The sequence below is a fragment of the Phyllostomus discolor genome, chromosome 12 (assembly GCF_004126475.2).
Source record: "Phyllostomus discolor isolate MPI-MPIP mPhyDis1 chromosome 12, mPhyDis1.pri.v3, whole genome shotgun sequence".
Taxonomy (NCBI): domain Eukaryota; kingdom Metazoa; phylum Chordata; class Mammalia; order Chiroptera; family Phyllostomidae; genus Phyllostomus; species Phyllostomus discolor.
Window position 1 is genome coordinate 22968974 of NC_040914.2, and position 17046 is coordinate 22986019.

Genomic DNA, 17046 nt, shown 5'->3' on the forward strand with positions numbered 1-17046 from the left:
TGTGAATCTTAATTTTTTTTTGATGCTCTTGTAAATTTGACTACCTTCTTCATTTCTTTATTTACTTTTTAATCCTGACCTAAGGATATATATATTGATTTTAGAGAGAAAGGGGTCAGTGGGGAGAGAATGAGAATGAACCATGGATGTGAGAGAAAAATTGCTTGGTTGTCTCTTACATATGCCCCAACTGGGGACCAACAAGCAACGTACTTTTGTACCCTGACATGGAATCAAACCCACAACTCTTTAGATGTTTGGTATAATGCTCCAACTAACTGAGCTACCTGGCATGGCTCTTCATTTCTTTATCAGATAATTTATAATTAGTGGGTAGAAATGGAATTGATATTTGTATGTTGGTTTTGTGTCCTATAAATTTTCTCAAATTATTTATGTATTACTAAAAAAGTTTTGCTTATTCATTTTAGAGAGAGGAAGGGAGCCTGGGAGAAACACACACACATTGATCTGTGGTTCCACCCATGTATGCATTGAATGGGTGGAACACAGTGTTCCCTGGAGGACATTGAATCCATGATCTTGGCACATGGAGTCCATGCTTTTACCATCTCAGCTACTCAGACAGGATTCTGAAGTAGTTTATTAATTTCAGAAGTTTATAGTTGGAATTTGACAGTTTTTTCTATGCAGGATAACTAATGGTGTCTGCCAACATCTTTTATGAGGTATTGTTTCCCAGGGTCATGTGTAATGTCTTATCCTAAATTGTTTTTTAAGGTATAAGAAACTTGTTTCTTTTGTTTTAGTCTAGATAAAGGTTTACAGTATTGTCTGTCTTTAAAAAAATAGCTCTTTGATGTTTTTTTTTGTCTTAATTTCATTTACATTTCATCTAATATTTAACATTGTTTTTCCCTTTGCTAGCTTTGGGTTTACTTTCTTGCTGTATTTATCGTTTTCTAGGTGTAATGATACCTTGTTTATCTGAGATCATTTTTCTTAATGTGGACGTCGCTATAAAATTTCATCCTAGAATTGCTTTTCATGAATTTTATACATAAGATTTAGTAGATTGTGTTTCTTTTTACCTTGCCTCCAGAGGTTTCTTTTTCTTTTTACCCTTGATTGTTCAGGAGTGTGTTGTTTAATTTCAACATATTTGTGAATTTTCAGGCTTTCTTGAAACTGAAATTGATTTCAGGATTCATAGATTGTGATCAAATAAGAAATTTGATGTGATTTTTTTCTCAAAGTTTGAAACTTGATTTTGACCTAACATATGATCTTTGTAGAGAATATTTTATGTGTGCTTGACAAGAGTGCATCCTCTGCTGTTATTGAATGGATTTTTCTGTGTATATCTATTTGTACTGTTTGCTCTAAACTGTAGTCAATCTTCAATAATTCCTTATGTCTTTTGGATGGGATGATCTACTTATTGTTGACTTAATACTGAAGTTACCTGCTAATGTTGGATTTCTTTTTCTGCTTTCAGATCTGATAGTATTTGCTTAACATACTTGTTTCTTGTGTTGTTTAGTGCATTATACTTAAAATTGTTATCTTGTTGATGAATTAACTTATTTTTTATTCTGTCATGACCTTCCTTAGTTCCCTGTGAGTTTTTGAGGAGGCTTTTTGTCCTGATAGGATTTTAGCTACAGCTGCCATATTCTGGTTTCATTTGCATGGGATTTTTTGTAGCTCTTTATTTACAGCCTGATTATGTCCATAAAGATTTACTGTCTTTTGTAGGCAGCATATATAGTATCTCATATTTTAAAAATATCTTCAGTCACACGATGTATTTTTTAAACAGATTTTATTTATTTATTTTTAGAGAGAGAGGAAGGGAGGGAGAAAGACACAGAGAAAAACATCTGTGTGTGACAGAACCATCAATTGGTTGTCTCTTGCTCATCTCCTACCATGCACTTGGCCCACAACCTAGGCATGTGCCTTTACTGGCATCCAACCAGCGACTTAGCTGATTGTGGGAGGATGCCCAACCCACTGAGTCATACCAGTCAGGGCCACTCTTTGTCTTTTGTTTGGGAATTTGTTTAAGGAGCGCCTATTGCCACTTCTTCATTGGTTTCATCCTATTGCAGTTTCTGTCTTCTTGTGGCCTTCCTTCGTGACTTGATGATTGTGTGATTTGACACTTTTTTCTTTTGTATAATTATTATATACATTTTAGCTGGTGATTTGCAAAAGACTTACATGAAACAACTCATGCTCCTTACAATTTATTTTATCCTGATAACACCTTCCTTGCATACAAAAATTGTATCTTTTGCATCTCCACTTATCCCTTTATAGGTGTTTGATGTCACAATTGACGTTTTTATATTTTGTATCTAATGAAGTGTAGAATGTTATCTTCATTGTTTTTACTAGATTTAATTTTAAACCTTTATGATAGTTACATAGTGTACCTACCAATCCAGTGCTACAGTATAGTAAATTGTATTTCGTTTTCACCCTTACTAGTGAGAATTATACTTCCCTGTGTATTCGAGTTTCTATTTAGCATTCTTTCATTTTATCTTTTTTAATGTATTTATTTATTTATTTTTTAGAGAGAGGGGAAGGGAAGGAGAAAGAGGGAGAGAAACATCAATGTGCGGTTGCCTCTCACAGGACCCCTACTGGGGACCTGGCCTGCAACCCAGGCGTGTGCCCTGACTGGGAATCAAACTAGCGACCCTTTGGTTCACAGGCCTGTGCTCAATCCTTTGAGCTACACCAGTCAGGGCTTTTCATTTTATCTTAAAGAACTTTTTTTGTCATTTCTAGTAAGTCAGGTTAATTGGCAGTGAACTTCCATAGCTTTTGTTTCTGGGAAAGTATTTTTTCCAAAGACCAGGTTCCTGTTCGTGGTTTGCATTTAGAGTTTTGAATATATCATTTTATTTTCTCCTAGTCTGCAATTTTTTAAGTATATTGATTAATTATTATTGATTATACTATTGCCTTGTCCTAGTTTTTTCTTCCCTTTAGCTCCATCCATGTAGTACCCCTGTTCCCTGTAGCATTCCCCTCTTAGTTCATGTCCATGGATCATACTTCTCAGTCTTTGGCTTCTCCATTTCCTATACAATTCTTAACGTTCCCCTGTCTATTTAGTACCTACCAATTATGGTTCTTTTTCCCTGTACCTTTTAAGGCATTGATATCCATTTGTTTGGTATCAATTATTGGAAAATTATTATGTTCTTTTGGTAGTGTTCTTCTTTTTAGTATTTTTATTCTGTATTTATATCTATACATTTGATGAAGTAGTAACTTCTTTCAATTTTATGGACCCATTCTGTCTGGAGAAATAGATTCATCTACATGTGGATTTAAGAGTTGGCTGAGTTGGTGGTGTGTTTCAGTCTTGAGACAAGTTCCAGACCTAGTCCCCTTGATGCTACATGCGCTGATGTTAGAATAACAAAAAATGTACTGGTCCACAGTTGTTTTGGAAGCATTTATTTTCAATGACAATAGAGGGTTTTGGAGTCTCTGGTGGCAAATACTGCTGGGACATAATATTTTTGGGGTCTCCCTAGACAAGGTTATTAACAAGGGATTTGTTCTGGCATCATGCTGAGAAACTCTGTAGGGTCCTTTTACAAGTAAACTGTGGGGGGTGGGGAGTTCACAGATGTTGCAAGGACTTCTTCAGTTCTTAGAAACAGAAATATGGAGTGTTTTTCACCACTGTTCAGTAAGTTCAACCTTAGAGCAATTAGTGGTTGAAAAAGGTAACAGTGACCCTTGTTTTTGATCCTAGCCATCTTCAAATGTGTTTGCTAACCAACCCATCTTCTAGTCCATTTTATGCTGTTCTATGTTTTTCCAAATTGGCTTTGCTGCTTGTCTTTTTCTGTTTGCTTGTTTCTTTGTTTATTTATTAATTGATATCAGAGAGGTAAGGGAAAGGCAGGAAGAGAGAGAATCTTCCATTTGTTGCTCCATTCATTTATGCATTCATTGGTTGCTTCTTGTATGTGCCTTGATTGGGGATCAAACCTGGAGTGCTTCCATATCAGGATGACACATTATCAACAGAGCCACATTGTGAAGACTAATTTTCTATTAGTCTTAATTGGATTTTTATTCCACTCTCCTGTGATTGATTCTGTTTGTGGATAGCTGTCTATTTGTTCTGGAGGAAGGGAGAATTCTCATATATCTTATTTGGCTATCTTGTTAAAGTCACTCACATAGAACTTTTTTCTGTGGTATCTTTTGTGCTTTGATATTCTACCACAGTGTTGGCCATCCACCTCTTCAGTTTTTCTCTCAGAATTTTTATCATCTATATTCCATGTAATGACTCAACTGGGATTTAAGGGGAAGAATCATTTGTGTATTCCAGGAAAAATATGACTCCATCCATGGCAGGGTGTACCCAGAGGCAGTTGTGCCTTGGTGAAGGGCTGTTGGAAAGAGTTTGACCCATGGACTTTGTTAAAGTCATAATTAGGAAACTATTTTATTTAAAAGTATTTTGTGCCGTAGCTGGTGTAGCTCAGTGGATTGAGCATGGCCTGCGAACCAAAGGGTTGCCGTTTTGATTCCTAGTCAGGGCACATGCCTGGGTTGCAGGTCAGGTCCCCAGTAGGGGGCATGTGAAAGGCAACCACACATTGATGTTTCCCTCCCTCTCTTTCTCCTCCCCTTCCCCTCTGTCTCTAAAAATAAATAAATAAAGTCTTTAAAAGTATTTTGTACCATTACCAGTTCATCACCCCATTCTAATTATTTTTCTTTATTGTTGACACTTTGTCAACCACTCAGTTCTGTCAATTGATGTTGATGAGTTTGAGCTCATTCAAATTACACACTCTTACATCACCAGCAGAAAAGGTCTGATAGGAAACCATTTGTGGAAGAACAGTTAGACCCTGTCTCCCTTCCTTATGGTTCATCCTTTGCTGGCATCTCTTCTGTGGCAAGGTCACCACCACTGACATACTTTTAGGGCCATTTCTTCAGTGTCTGGCTCACTTGTATTGAAAATGGTTTCATAGAATCATCCCTAGCTGTGACAGATGGCCATGTGTGTTGAGGATATTCCTTCTTTATAAGGTCAACATATACTTCACCAGTGTTTCCGTTTGTTCAGGTTGCTGCTGTGGAGCAGAGGATGTGGAAACACCGATTGAACAGACTGTTCCTGTAGCAGTGTCACAGGCAAAGAATCTCAAGGTAGCTTTGTCTTCAGTGAAGAGCCTCCACTTTGAGAGTTGTGAGCCCGTCTTGAGAAATATTTTCCACTTGATTGAGCATCAGAAAGCACAAAACATCCAGAAACTGTTGAGGTGTGGAGCATGTGTAAAACCATTTCATTACGGTACAAATATTTACCAGCACCAGGAGCACCACCTGAGAGAGAAGCCTTTTGTGAGAGGTGTGGACAGGATGTCACTTGCCAAGAGTTGCAATTACACTATGTTCCAGAAGCTTTTTACTGGTTGGGGGGTTGGATTGGACATCCCTACCAAGTCAGAACATCTCCATCAAGAGGCTACTCACACGAGGGACAGACTGGATGAAATCTCAATGATTCGAGTGACTATTCAACGAAAAAATTATTCCATCCTGAAAGAATGCAAAAAAGCTGTTGACTGCAGTCACATATATGTTCAGAACAAGAGTGTTTCTCATTGGAGACAGTGTTTTGTGTGCCATGATTGTGGAAAATGTTTTGCTCGAATTCCTAGTTTTTGTTATCAAAGAGTTAAGAATGGGCAAGGGCTCTATCAGTGCAGCAAATGTGGGAAATCTTTCATACAAAAGGGTGAATTTCATTCTCATCAGAGAGTTCATAATGGAGAAAAGCCTTATGAGTGCAGTGAATGTGGCAAATCTTTTAAAACAAAATCGATCCTTCATCGTCATCAGGCAGTTCACACTGGAGAAAGGCCCTATCAGTGCAGAATATGTGGGAAATCTTTTAAAAGTACCTATAACCTTTATTGTCATGAGAGACTTCACACAGGAGAAAGGCCTTATGAGTGCAATGAATGTGAGAAATCTTTCACTAGTAGCACTCACCTCCATTATCATCAGAGAGTTCACACAGGAGAAAGGCCTTATGAGTGTAGTAAGTGTGGGAAATCTTTTACCAGTAGCACTAACCTCCATTATCATCAGAGAGTTCACACAGGAGAAAGGCCTTATGAGTGCAGTGAATGTAGGAAATCTTTTTGTAGTAGCACTGGCCTCCGTATTCATCAGAGAGTTCACACAGGAGAAAGGCCTTATGAATGCAGTGAATGTGGGAAATCTTTTTGTAGTAGCACTGGTCTCCGTTATCATCAGCGATTCCACACAGGAGAAAGACCTTATGAATGCACTCAGTGTGGGAAATGTTTTAAAAGAGTCCATCACCTTCATTGTCATCAGAGAGTTCATACTGGAGAAAGGCCTTATGAGTGCAGTGAATGTGGGAAATCTTTTCGTGGTGTCACTGGCCTCCGTTTTCATCAAAGAGTTCACACTGGAGAAAGGCCTTATAGTTGCAGTCAGTGTGGTAAATCTTTCATCCAAAAGCATCAACTTCATCGTCATCAGAAACTTCACATGGGAAAGGCCTTATAAATGCTGTTAATGTGGGAAATATTTTAGCCAAAATTTTTCTATCATTCCTCCACACATAAGAGTTCACGTGGGAGGGAGGTCTTAGAAGTGTAGGAAATGCACACTTTTGTGTGCGTGTGTGTGTGAACAATACTGTGGGAAACTCTTTTAAACCTTACGTTTTGGAATCAAACCTCATACAGCCAAACAAGAACAGTAGGGAAGTCCCTCATAATTTTTCTTTATATGGGAGGCCTGTGTGTCCAGGTTTCACTTTATTTACCCAGGTCTCTTTCCAGATTCATGTCACTGCAAATTTCTGTATTGAAGATATTTCACCTTCAGCACCTCAAATGTTCCCAGAGATACATGAGTCATCATCCTAATGTGCTCAGAGAAGGCAACTGTTCTCTGATTTGTGAAAGGAAATTAGGAGTAGCCTAACTTCTCAGGGCTTTATTTCTTCCACTCCTACTAATTGGCATAGACCTTGCTCAGTTTTGGCCTAGAGAAAAGCATCGGAGTTCAGCTGTCAACCTGCAGAAGGATTGCCTTTTTGGTGACATGCTTTTTTTATGTACCACTGGTAATTTTTGAGTGTCCACAAGACACAAATATAGGAACTGCCAAGCTAATCACATTTTGGTTTGTAAAATAAGGCCTTTTTCTTAAGTCTTCTTTAATCTTGGGTGCTCTATTTATTGAATAGGGTAATTTATAAAAAGTTTTGGGCCTTATAAGCATAGTGAGGTGAACAACTTTCATGTGTGTCTCAAACATTCTCTGCCTCTGTGGGGATAGTTTGGTACAGAATTTAACTTAGCAGTTTTTTCCAAACTTGCATTCCTGCTTATATCCACCCAGCAAAGATTGTGTGCTCCCTAGTTCTCATGAGAAGTCAATGCTGTGAGTTTTAGGAGACACAGAGATCACTCCAATTAAGCAGTAGGTCTAACAACCTCAGATACATCTTGGAGCAGCATGAATTTTTTTTTTGTTTGTAAAGGATGCCAATTATTTTGAAGGGAAGCTCTGGCCCATGTCCTGCAAAGGTCCATGTACCATGAAGTGTGCGATTTCATGGGTGATGGTCACTAGTTGTAGCCCCACAGAGGTTAGGGGAGACTGACTACAACAGAAACACTGGCCTAATAGGTGCTGGAGGAGACTGCAGCCATTGAGATGGAGTATGCCTCTTTTGAGTGTGCAACCAGAAACATTTCTGAGAAAAAGACTGCAGGATCAGTGTGTACACAAATCAACAGATATGCAGGAATATTTTTCTTACATAGTGTCAGTCATTGTCATTAAATATAATCAAAAGGTTTTCTGACTGTAATAACAGCTCAACTTGTTAGAGTGTTATCTTGATATGCCAATGTTTTGATTTCAGTGTCTGGTCAGGGCACATACAAGAAGCAACAAATGAATGCATATGTAAGAGGAACAACAAATAGAGATTTCTGTCTCTTTCCCTCTCCCTCCCCTCCTTCTCTCTTTCTAAAATAAAATATTTCATGTCAAAGCCACTGGTGCCCTTGTAGAAAGAAAAATAAAGTGTATTTATACTTGAGGGATGTTGCTATTTTGACCCAGCCAGCAGTCTCAGTATTTATCATTGGCTATATTTGCTGTTACTGAGGCAGTCTCACTTAGAGCATATGAGAATATATTTTGAATATAGAATTGCTAAACCTATTTTTAAAAATATTTGGACATATAAAATTTTTAAGTCTTGTACCATTTTTAAAAGCTTTAATTAGTAAATATTACATTTCAAGGATAATACTTGATCAGTGTTCACTTATACATAATATTAAGACCATCACCATTTTCATAATACTGTCTGTCACTGTTACTGGAAATTTACTCCATGGACATTTTAATCTCTCTCATCCCTTCACAGTTTTGTAAGGAAACATTGATCTACATTCCATTGTAATAACTGAGAATAACAATATTCTTCCTCTTTCATTTCCATTGCATATGTGTTTGGAGATTTGTTGAAATATTAGTAACTCATCTGTTTTAGCTAAGAAATATTCTTAATCTTTGAAGTTAGCACTACAAATTTATCCATTCAAAATGGTAATTTCTAATTTTTGACTTTAAAATCGGGTACAAATATTTATATATAATTTTCTTACATGGACATATGTTTGTTTCATTTACCTTTGTCAATAACATAGTGCACAGTTTGAGTTGTAGAGTAGGTGAATGTTTTAGTACAGATTCTCAGTTTGTGATCCAGTGTGTGAGATTCAGCTCCTTTACATCCTAGCAAGTATTTGGTTGGTAAGTCATTTTTTATATAAACTTAAAAAAACTTTCTAGAGCTACCTCATTGTTTGATTGTATTTTTCTAAGGATTTATGGTGAGCCTGGCCTCAGATGTGTATTTGCTGTCTGTATCTTTGTTACATGTCTGATCCTACATTCAGCCTACTCTTATAGGAGTTTCTGGTGGTTTTCTATAACAAAAGGACAAAGACAACAAAGATGCATGTTGGAATTTCATCTCTTTTTTTCTTTATTAAATGTCCTTTTTTTATTGGAATGATTTTTTTTTAATATTTATTTATTTTTAGGGAGGGAGGGAAGGGAGGGAGGGAGGGGGGAGAGAGAGTGAGAGAGAGAGAGATCAATGTGTGGTTGCTGGAGGTTATGGCCTGCAACCCAGGAATATACCCTGGCTGGGAATCGAACCTGGGACACTTTGGTTCCCATCCCGCGCTCAATCCACTGAGCTACGCCAGTCAGGGCGGAATGATTTTTTTTAAAGATTTTATTTATTTTCAGAGAGGGAAGGGAGGGAGGGAGGGAGAGAGAGAGAGGGAGGGAGAGAAACATCAATGTGTGGTTGCTGGGGGTCATGGCCTGCAACCCAGACATGTACCCTGACTGGGAATCGAACCTGCGACACTTTGGTTCACAGCCTGCGCTCAATCCACTGAGCTACGCCAGCCAGGGCTGAAATGATGTTTTAATATTATGTACTGCTTTTATACTTTTAACAATCCAATGGACAATTTTGTTATTTCCAATATTAACATTCATAATTAGTTTAAAAAGTCCGGTCATTTTGTAATGGGGTGCTTAACTGGAGGTCCCGCCAAATGGAGAAAACCCCCATTGCTATCACTTGGGGGATGAGACAAGCAGAGCAGAGTCGTTGAGAGCTACCTTGCGTATCTGAAAATCTGGGCCAGAGTTTTAATATGTTAAAAGCTGTGCTTGCTCAAAGCCAGGGAGATGGCTCCTGTTTCATGAATCCACATTTATCCAGACTAACAATGGCAGTCAAGAAAGGTAGAAAAGAGAATTCCAGCCAAGATGGAGGTGTAGGTAGACACACTGTGCGTCCTCGCACACCCGAAATAAGGACAACAACAATTTAGAAACAAAAAACCAACACTGACAGAAAGTTGAACTGTATGGAAGTCCAACAACCAAGGAGTTAAAGTAGACTCATTCATCACGACTGGTAGGAGGGGCAGAGAGGGGTCATGACAAAGTGGTGGCTGGCAGACCCTGGGTGCACAAGGTGAGAGCAGGCAGACCCAGCAAGGGGGCAGATTGTGGAGCGGGATGCAGCGCACAAGGCAGCTGGTGGACTGGGGAGTCCCACATTTGCGCACAGATACATGAGGTGAAACTGGGAAGCAAATAGACCACCAAACTGAGGGTCCCAGTGTGGGGAAATAAAGCCTCAAAACAACAATTGAAAACACGTGTGGGGGTTGAGGTGCCAGGAGAAACTCCCAGCCTCACCGCAGAGCTCACTGGAGAGACCCATAGGGTCCGAGAATGTACACAAACCCTCGCACCCAGGAATCAGCACCAGAAGGCTCCAATTTGCTTGGGAGAAGTGGGGGAAGTGACTGAAATCCAGCAGAGAGCAGAGCAAGCACCATTGTTCCCTGTCAACACAGCAACGGGGTTGCCCTGCCCTGGTGAACACCTAAGGCTCCACCCCTCACTATGTGACAGGTGCTTCAAGACAAAAAAAAAAATGGCCTAAACAAAAGATCAAAGCTCCAGAAAAAATACAACTAAGCAATGAAGAGATAGCCAACCTATCAGATGCACAGTTCAAAACATTGGTAATCAGGATGCTCACAGAACTGGTTGAATTTGGTTGCAAATTAGATGAAAAAAGGAAGGCTTCGCTTAGGGAAATAAAGGAAAATGTATAGGGAACCAATAGTGATTGGAAGGAAACTGGGACTCAAATCAATGTTGTGGACCAGAAGAAAGAAACATTCAACCAGAAAAGAATGAAGAAACAAGAATTCAAAAAAAAAAAAAAAAAACATGACGAGAGGCTAAGGAACTTCCAGGACACCTTTAAATGTTCCAACATCTGGGTTATGGGGATACCAGAAAGAGAAGAGGAAGAGCAAGAAATTGAAAACTCATTTGAACAAATAATGGAGAACTTTCCCAATCTGGCAAAAGAAAGCGACTTGCAGGAAGTCCAGGAAGCTCAGAGAGTCCCAAAGAAGTTGGACCCAAGGAGGAACACACCAAGGCACATCATAATTACATTAGCCAAGGTAAAAATGAAGGAGAGAATCCTGGAAGCAGCAAGAGATAAGGAGGCAGTTACTTACAAAGCAGTTCTCATCAGACTGTGAGCTAATTTCTCCAAAGAGACCTTACAGGCAAGAAGGGGCTGGAAAGAAATATTCCAAGTCATGAAAGACAAGGACCTACATCCCAGATTGCTCTATCCAGCAAAGCTTTCATTTAGAATGAAAGAGCAGATAAAGTGCTTCTCAGATAAGGTCAAGTTAAAGGAGTTTATCATCACCAAGCCCTTATTTTATGAAATGTTAAAGGGACTTATCTAAGAAAAAGAAGATAAAAAACATGTACAGTAAAATGACAGCAAACTCACAATTATTAACAACCACACCTAAAACAAAAACAAAGACAAACTAAGCAAACAACTAGAACAGGAACAGAACCACAGAAATAGAGATCATATGGAGGGTTATCAACAGGGAAGTGGGAGGGGTAGAGGGGGGAAAAGGTATAAAGAATAAGTAGCATAAGTGGTAGGTAGAAACTAGACAGGGGGAGGGTAAGAATAGTATGGGAAATGTAGAAGCTAAAGAACTTATAAGTATGACACATGGACATGAACTAAAGGGGAGAATGTGGGTGGGAGGGGCTTTGCAGAGTGGAGGGGAGTGAAGGGGGGAAATGGGACAACTGTAATAGCATAATCAATAAAATATATTTCTTTAAAAAAAGAGAAAGGTATAAGAAACCAGATCACTGGCTGATGTGGACCCTGGCCCATGGTGTTTGTGTATTGTGGCTGGGACAGACAAATTCATATGGACTACAGAAGTCCTGTGGAGAAAAAGGGACAGCATGGCTACTCTCTGAGAGAGGGCCCCGACCTCTGCCTGGATAGGCTTTTATTGCTTTTCTGGGTATGTTACATCCAGGTTGATCATCATTAATTATGCACAATTTTGCTGTAGGTGGTTACCTTTTACAGATAACAAAGGAAAGAATGTTGCTAATTACATCAAAGAAGAAGGATATTTGCAAATGCAAAGGGAAAAGTAGTTGAGCTGGTTACACTCATTCTTCGAAGGTTTAGCACAGATTTTAGGAAGTTACTTTAAAGATATGCAGTAAACATTTGCTGCCTCAATTCAGGGTGAGGAAGTTTTAGTAAAAGCAAGCCTCAAAGCAGCCTAGGTACAATGCAGGCCTGATTTGCCATGAGAGGACCTATTGGTGGGCGTGGGTCCTGTGTGCCAACCTCAGTCCCCATCAGTTTTCTGAATCAGGGTGGGTACATTCTCCACACCACATGGAACGGTCCCCTATAAGTGGCAGGTGTAACCCAGTGTGAGAGGAGTTGGAAATGGGGTTATGGAGGAAGTTCCATGCCAGGATTTAAAACTCAGGCATGGCAACCATACTGGGGCTTTACCCTGTGATTGGGAGTGGAGAGGGAGCTCTATTAACCACATGGCTAGAAAGCAGGAAAGCAGGTTGTAACAGACAGGTGGAGCTCTCGGCCACGTGGTTTGAAAAGATGCAGAAGGATGCCCGTGCCCACCATGAAGATGCAGTTTTGGATTAACAACAGGAGCCTAGCTGAGCTACAGACTTACTTCTTTTCCTGTGATATGGTACCCCTAACTGGCCTGGTTTGGCAAAGGGGTGGGGCAGGACTGTATGTTTGTGGGTGTTTCTTTGTTAATAAAGAGAATGAGATTTAATAGCAATATTCTGCCATTATTCTCAACCTGTATAACTTCTGAATAAATAGTTCCTTTCCTTTTTGCCAAAATCTGGCATTGAGAGCCACAGTTTTTTATTGGCAGCAGGCAAAAGAACCATAAATTAATAGACACATATGGGTTTTCTTTAACAATTTCATTTTACAGTAAGCCCTTGTTTTGTATTTCATTTTTTGGTCTCCTGTCATGGGGGTTCTTGGGTTGGAACAGTTTTCTAAAGGAGGCCAGTTGGCATCATGACCAGAGTGGTCTGGTCTCCGAAATCTCAGGACAGAGGGAAATAGGATAGTGATCAGGTGTCCCATGCCCTGGGTCAGGCAACTTGGAATTCAATTCCAGATTCTCAAATATTTATGGGACATACAATCAAATTGTTACAGTACAGGAAGTAGCCCAGAGTGGATCCTTCTCAGCCAGCCTGTAATGTATGTAGTTTTGACTTTGTGTAGAAAAGATTTCACAGCATGGGTCCAGATGATTTTTGGAGTATCTTTATTAAGGCTAAGAATAGTGAAACAATAGAAGGACTTAGAGTAGATGAAGGAACAGGAGAGAACTTAGGTGGTGTTCTGCTCTGGCTCATTAGAAAAGTTGTAAGAAAGGAATGAGCCACATCAGAGCTGCTTTTAGCTCACTGGGAAGTCAGAGAAAAGGGAGCAGACAGATTCAGAGGGGAAGTCAGGGTTGAGCTGCCAATGGCCGCATGTCTTATGAGGGTCCTTAGGGTTTAGGAGGAAGTAAAAAGTTCCTGTCAGGTAAGAGGCATGGCTGTGCTCATTGGGCCCTGAGTTTTTGTCTGAGAGCTTTTTATTTCTATTTTGTCTGTGACAATATTAGGGGAGAATTTGGCAATATTTTTTGGTCTGCCCCAGTATACGAAACCTGTCCATGTAGTATGGGAAATGTAGCTCAGCCCCCACTCAGAAAGGCCAGTGGGGAGTGAAGTCCAGCACACAGGACCCATGCCCACTGATAGGTTCTCCTGTGGGGAATCAGGCCTGCATTGTACCTAGGCTGCTATGAGACTTGCTTTTACTAAAATTCCCTCACCCTGGATTGAGGCAGCAAATGTTTACTGCATATCTTTAAACTTCCTAAAATCTGTGCTAAACCTCCCAAGTATGGAGTGTAACCAGTTCAAACACTTTTCCCCTTGATCAGTAACATCCTTCTCTTCTAAGTAATTAGCAACATTCTTTCCTTTGTTATCTGTAAAAGGTAATCACCTACAGCAAACCTGTGCATAGTAAATAAGGACCATCTTGGCTGTAATGTACCCACAAAAGCAATAAAAGCCTATCCAGGCAGGGGTCAGGGCCCTCTCTCTCTCACTTAGAGTGTGGCCATGCCGTCCATTTTTCTCCACAGGACTGCTGTAGTCCATGTAATTTGTCTGTCGCAGCCACAACACATGGACTTCCCGGGCCAGAGTCCGCATCACTCTAGTGTTTTAATTTATCTTGAGTCTGTCTGGCTTTGAATGTGATTTTTCTTATTTGTTCCCCTGACTTCATCTGTCCTTGGGTATAGCTGGCAAAAGTGACATTAATTGGATCTCTGTTCTCTCTTTCCAGACTAAGGTGATTTGAGGTATTTATATCTGGTTAGGTAGAGGTATAAACCATTTGTGCTTGAGTATTTTGGTTATAGGAACTAAGGTCTTGTGATTACCAGCTGGCTGTAAGTTGTTCAAATTGTTTGACTTTGTTTAATTTTCTTGTCTCAGTGTTTCTATTGCACTGGCCCAGAAATTTTCCTACCTTCTTACTACACAGAAAAAGGAATATATACCTAAGTAATTCTTTACCAGGTTCTCCATTTGCTACTTCCCTCAGAAGTAACAGGTTAGAATTTGTGTGATAATGAGTTCCACCACTGATAGTCATAGAACTGTAAGCAGGGGCAGGCGTTGGCAGTTCTGTAGGGGAGGACGAATTAAACAGCAGCAGCTGCTTTTTAGGGGATGGCATAGGAGTTAGCTGGGAAGCAGGCTGTTCCACCCACTGGAAGGGTTTTGTTTGAGCCTCTACAGAGATAGGCCAGCTTCTTACTAGGGCTGTGAGGAAGGTGTTCTCTAAACCATCTCACTTTGTGACAGTGCACATTCTACAAGACTTTATTAAATCCCTATCCTGATGGAGGGCCATGAACATCTGAAGATAAGGCATTTTATTCCATTTGGCTTCATTCTTGCAAATATATTTGGAGAATAGTGTTATAGTTCATAGAGCCAATTACAGGTCAGACTTTTCTGTCCTTTAGTTTATATGGAGGCCAGTGACATTGCAAAGGAAAGGGAGGCACTTTTTCTTTTGATCATCACCCTTAAATTGGACCAATTTTTAAGGAGACAACCTGGGGGCAAATCTTGGGGAATGCTTTGGTGCCACCCATTTTGTCTTGTGTTACCAGGTCAGTACAGCTGATGGCTGATCATGAGGTTCCCAGTGCCAGGATGTGGGGCACCAGATGAAGCGAATATCTGAATATCCATTCAGTTATTCTTAAGAGTTCTATAATTTTTTGTCCTGTTTAATGGTATGATCTGAAAATTTATTTTTAGAAATTTTTAATTTAGAATATGTCAGAGTTCTTCCATGGATTTTTAGAAGATGAGATGTATTTGTAAATGTATCAGGGCAAAACAATGACTGTGTTTAGATGACCAAAAACCAAAAATGACCTGCTCACAGATCTGATTATAATGCAGCTGTTATGGATTCATGTCCTTTGTACAAGACATAGCATTCCAAAATAACCATCATATTGTAAATGAATGTGTATCAGAACTTTGTAGACTTTGGAGATTTTTATATAACCTCTACATTTTCACTTTAACAATAAAATTATATGTATGTAAGTAGAACCTAGTTACTAATTATTTTTTTGAATGGCCCTGATTTCCTTATTTTTTAAAGTATTTCTATTGATTATGCTATTACAGTTTTCATAATTTCCCCCCATTTATTCCCCCTCCACCCTGCCACCCCAACCCTCCAGCATTCCCCCTTCACCACTTAGTTCATGTCCATGGGTTGTACATATAAGTTCTTTGAGTTCTCTCTTTCCTATACCATTTTTTATCTCTCCCTGTCTACCTTATGCCTACTAACCATGTTTCTTCTCCCCTGTACTTCCCCCCATTCCTCCCTTCCCTCTTCCCACTGAAATCCCTCCATGTGATGTCCATTTCTCTGATTCTGTTTCTATTCTAGTTGTTTGCTTTGTTTTTGTTTTCATTGTGTTTCTTTTCTTTTAGTTTTACTTGTTGATAGTTGTGAGTTTGTCGTCATTTTACTATTCATATTTTTTATCTTCTTTTTCTTAGATAAGTCCATTTAACATTTCATATAATAATGGCCTGATGGTGATGAACTCCTTTAACTTGACCCTATCTGGGAAACACTTTATCTGCCCTCCCATTCTAAATAACAGCTTTGCTGGATAGAGTAATCTTGGATGTAGGTCCTTGCCTTTCATGACTTTGAACACTTCTTTCCAGGTCCTTCTTGCCTGCAAGGTTTCTTTTGAGAAATTGGATGATAGTCTTATGGGTACTCCTTTGTAGGTAACTCTCTCCTTTACTCTTGCTTCTTTTTGGATTCTCTCTTTTTTCTTTAATCTTGGCTAACTTAATGATGATGTGCCTTGGTGTGTTCTTCTTTGGGACCCTCTGGGCTTCTTGGACTTCCTGGAAGTCTATTTCCTTTGCCAGATTGGGGAAGTTTTCCTTCACTATTTGTTCAAATAAGTTTTCAATTCCTTGCTGTTGTTCTTCTTCTTCTGGTGCCCCTGTAATTCAGATATTGGAATGTTTCAGGTTGTCCCAGAGGTTTGTAAGACTCTCTTCATTTTTTGAATTCTTGTTTCTTCATTCTGTTCCTGTTGGATGTTTATTTCTTCCTTTTGTTCCAAATCATTGCTTTGAATCCTGGTTTCCTTCCTGTAACAGCTGATTCCCTGAATATTTTGCTGTATTTCATTTTGGGTATCTTTCATTTGTTTTTTCATTTTTTGACCAAGCTCAATCAGATCTTGATTCCTAGGGCTTTAAATTCTCCATCAGGTAGGTTGGCTATCTCCTCCTTGCTCAGTTCTCTTTCTGAGGTTTTGCTCTGTTCTTTCATTTGGGCCATAGTTCTTTGTCTTGGCACAACCTTGTCTTGATAAGTTGTAAGGGGGCAGGGCAACCCTCTTTTCTGAGCTGCAGAGGAGGGGCCAGAGAAGGAACAATGAA

The 17046-nt window shown here is 39.5% G+C and overlaps 3 protein-coding genes across 4 annotated transcripts in view; all 3 read left to right on the plus strand.

Moving 5' to 3' along the window:
* LOC114511115 (zinc finger protein OZF-like) overlaps window positions 1–9052 on the plus strand; it is a 72929-nt gene extending 63877 nt beyond the window's left edge. The window contains exon 3 of one of the 2 annotated variants that reach the window (XM_036013239.1): window positions 5084–6969. In XM_036013239.1, coding sequence (XP_035869132.1) covers window positions 5084–6561 — 1478 coding nt within the window. In that variant the 3' untranslated portion in view covers window positions 6562–6969. Of the gene's footprint in view, window positions 1–5083 lie in introns of both variants that reach the window. The other variant, XM_028529781.2, reaches the window with a different exon arrangement.
* The window catches only part of LOC114511123 (zinc finger protein 350-like), a 200292-nt gene that overhangs the window by 127960 nt on the left and 55286 nt on the right, over window positions 1–17046 (plus strand). The window lies entirely within an intron of this gene.
* Window positions 1–17046, plus strand: part of ZNF350 (zinc finger protein 350) — a 182586-nt gene that overhangs the window by 121006 nt on the left and 44534 nt on the right. The window lies entirely within an intron of this gene.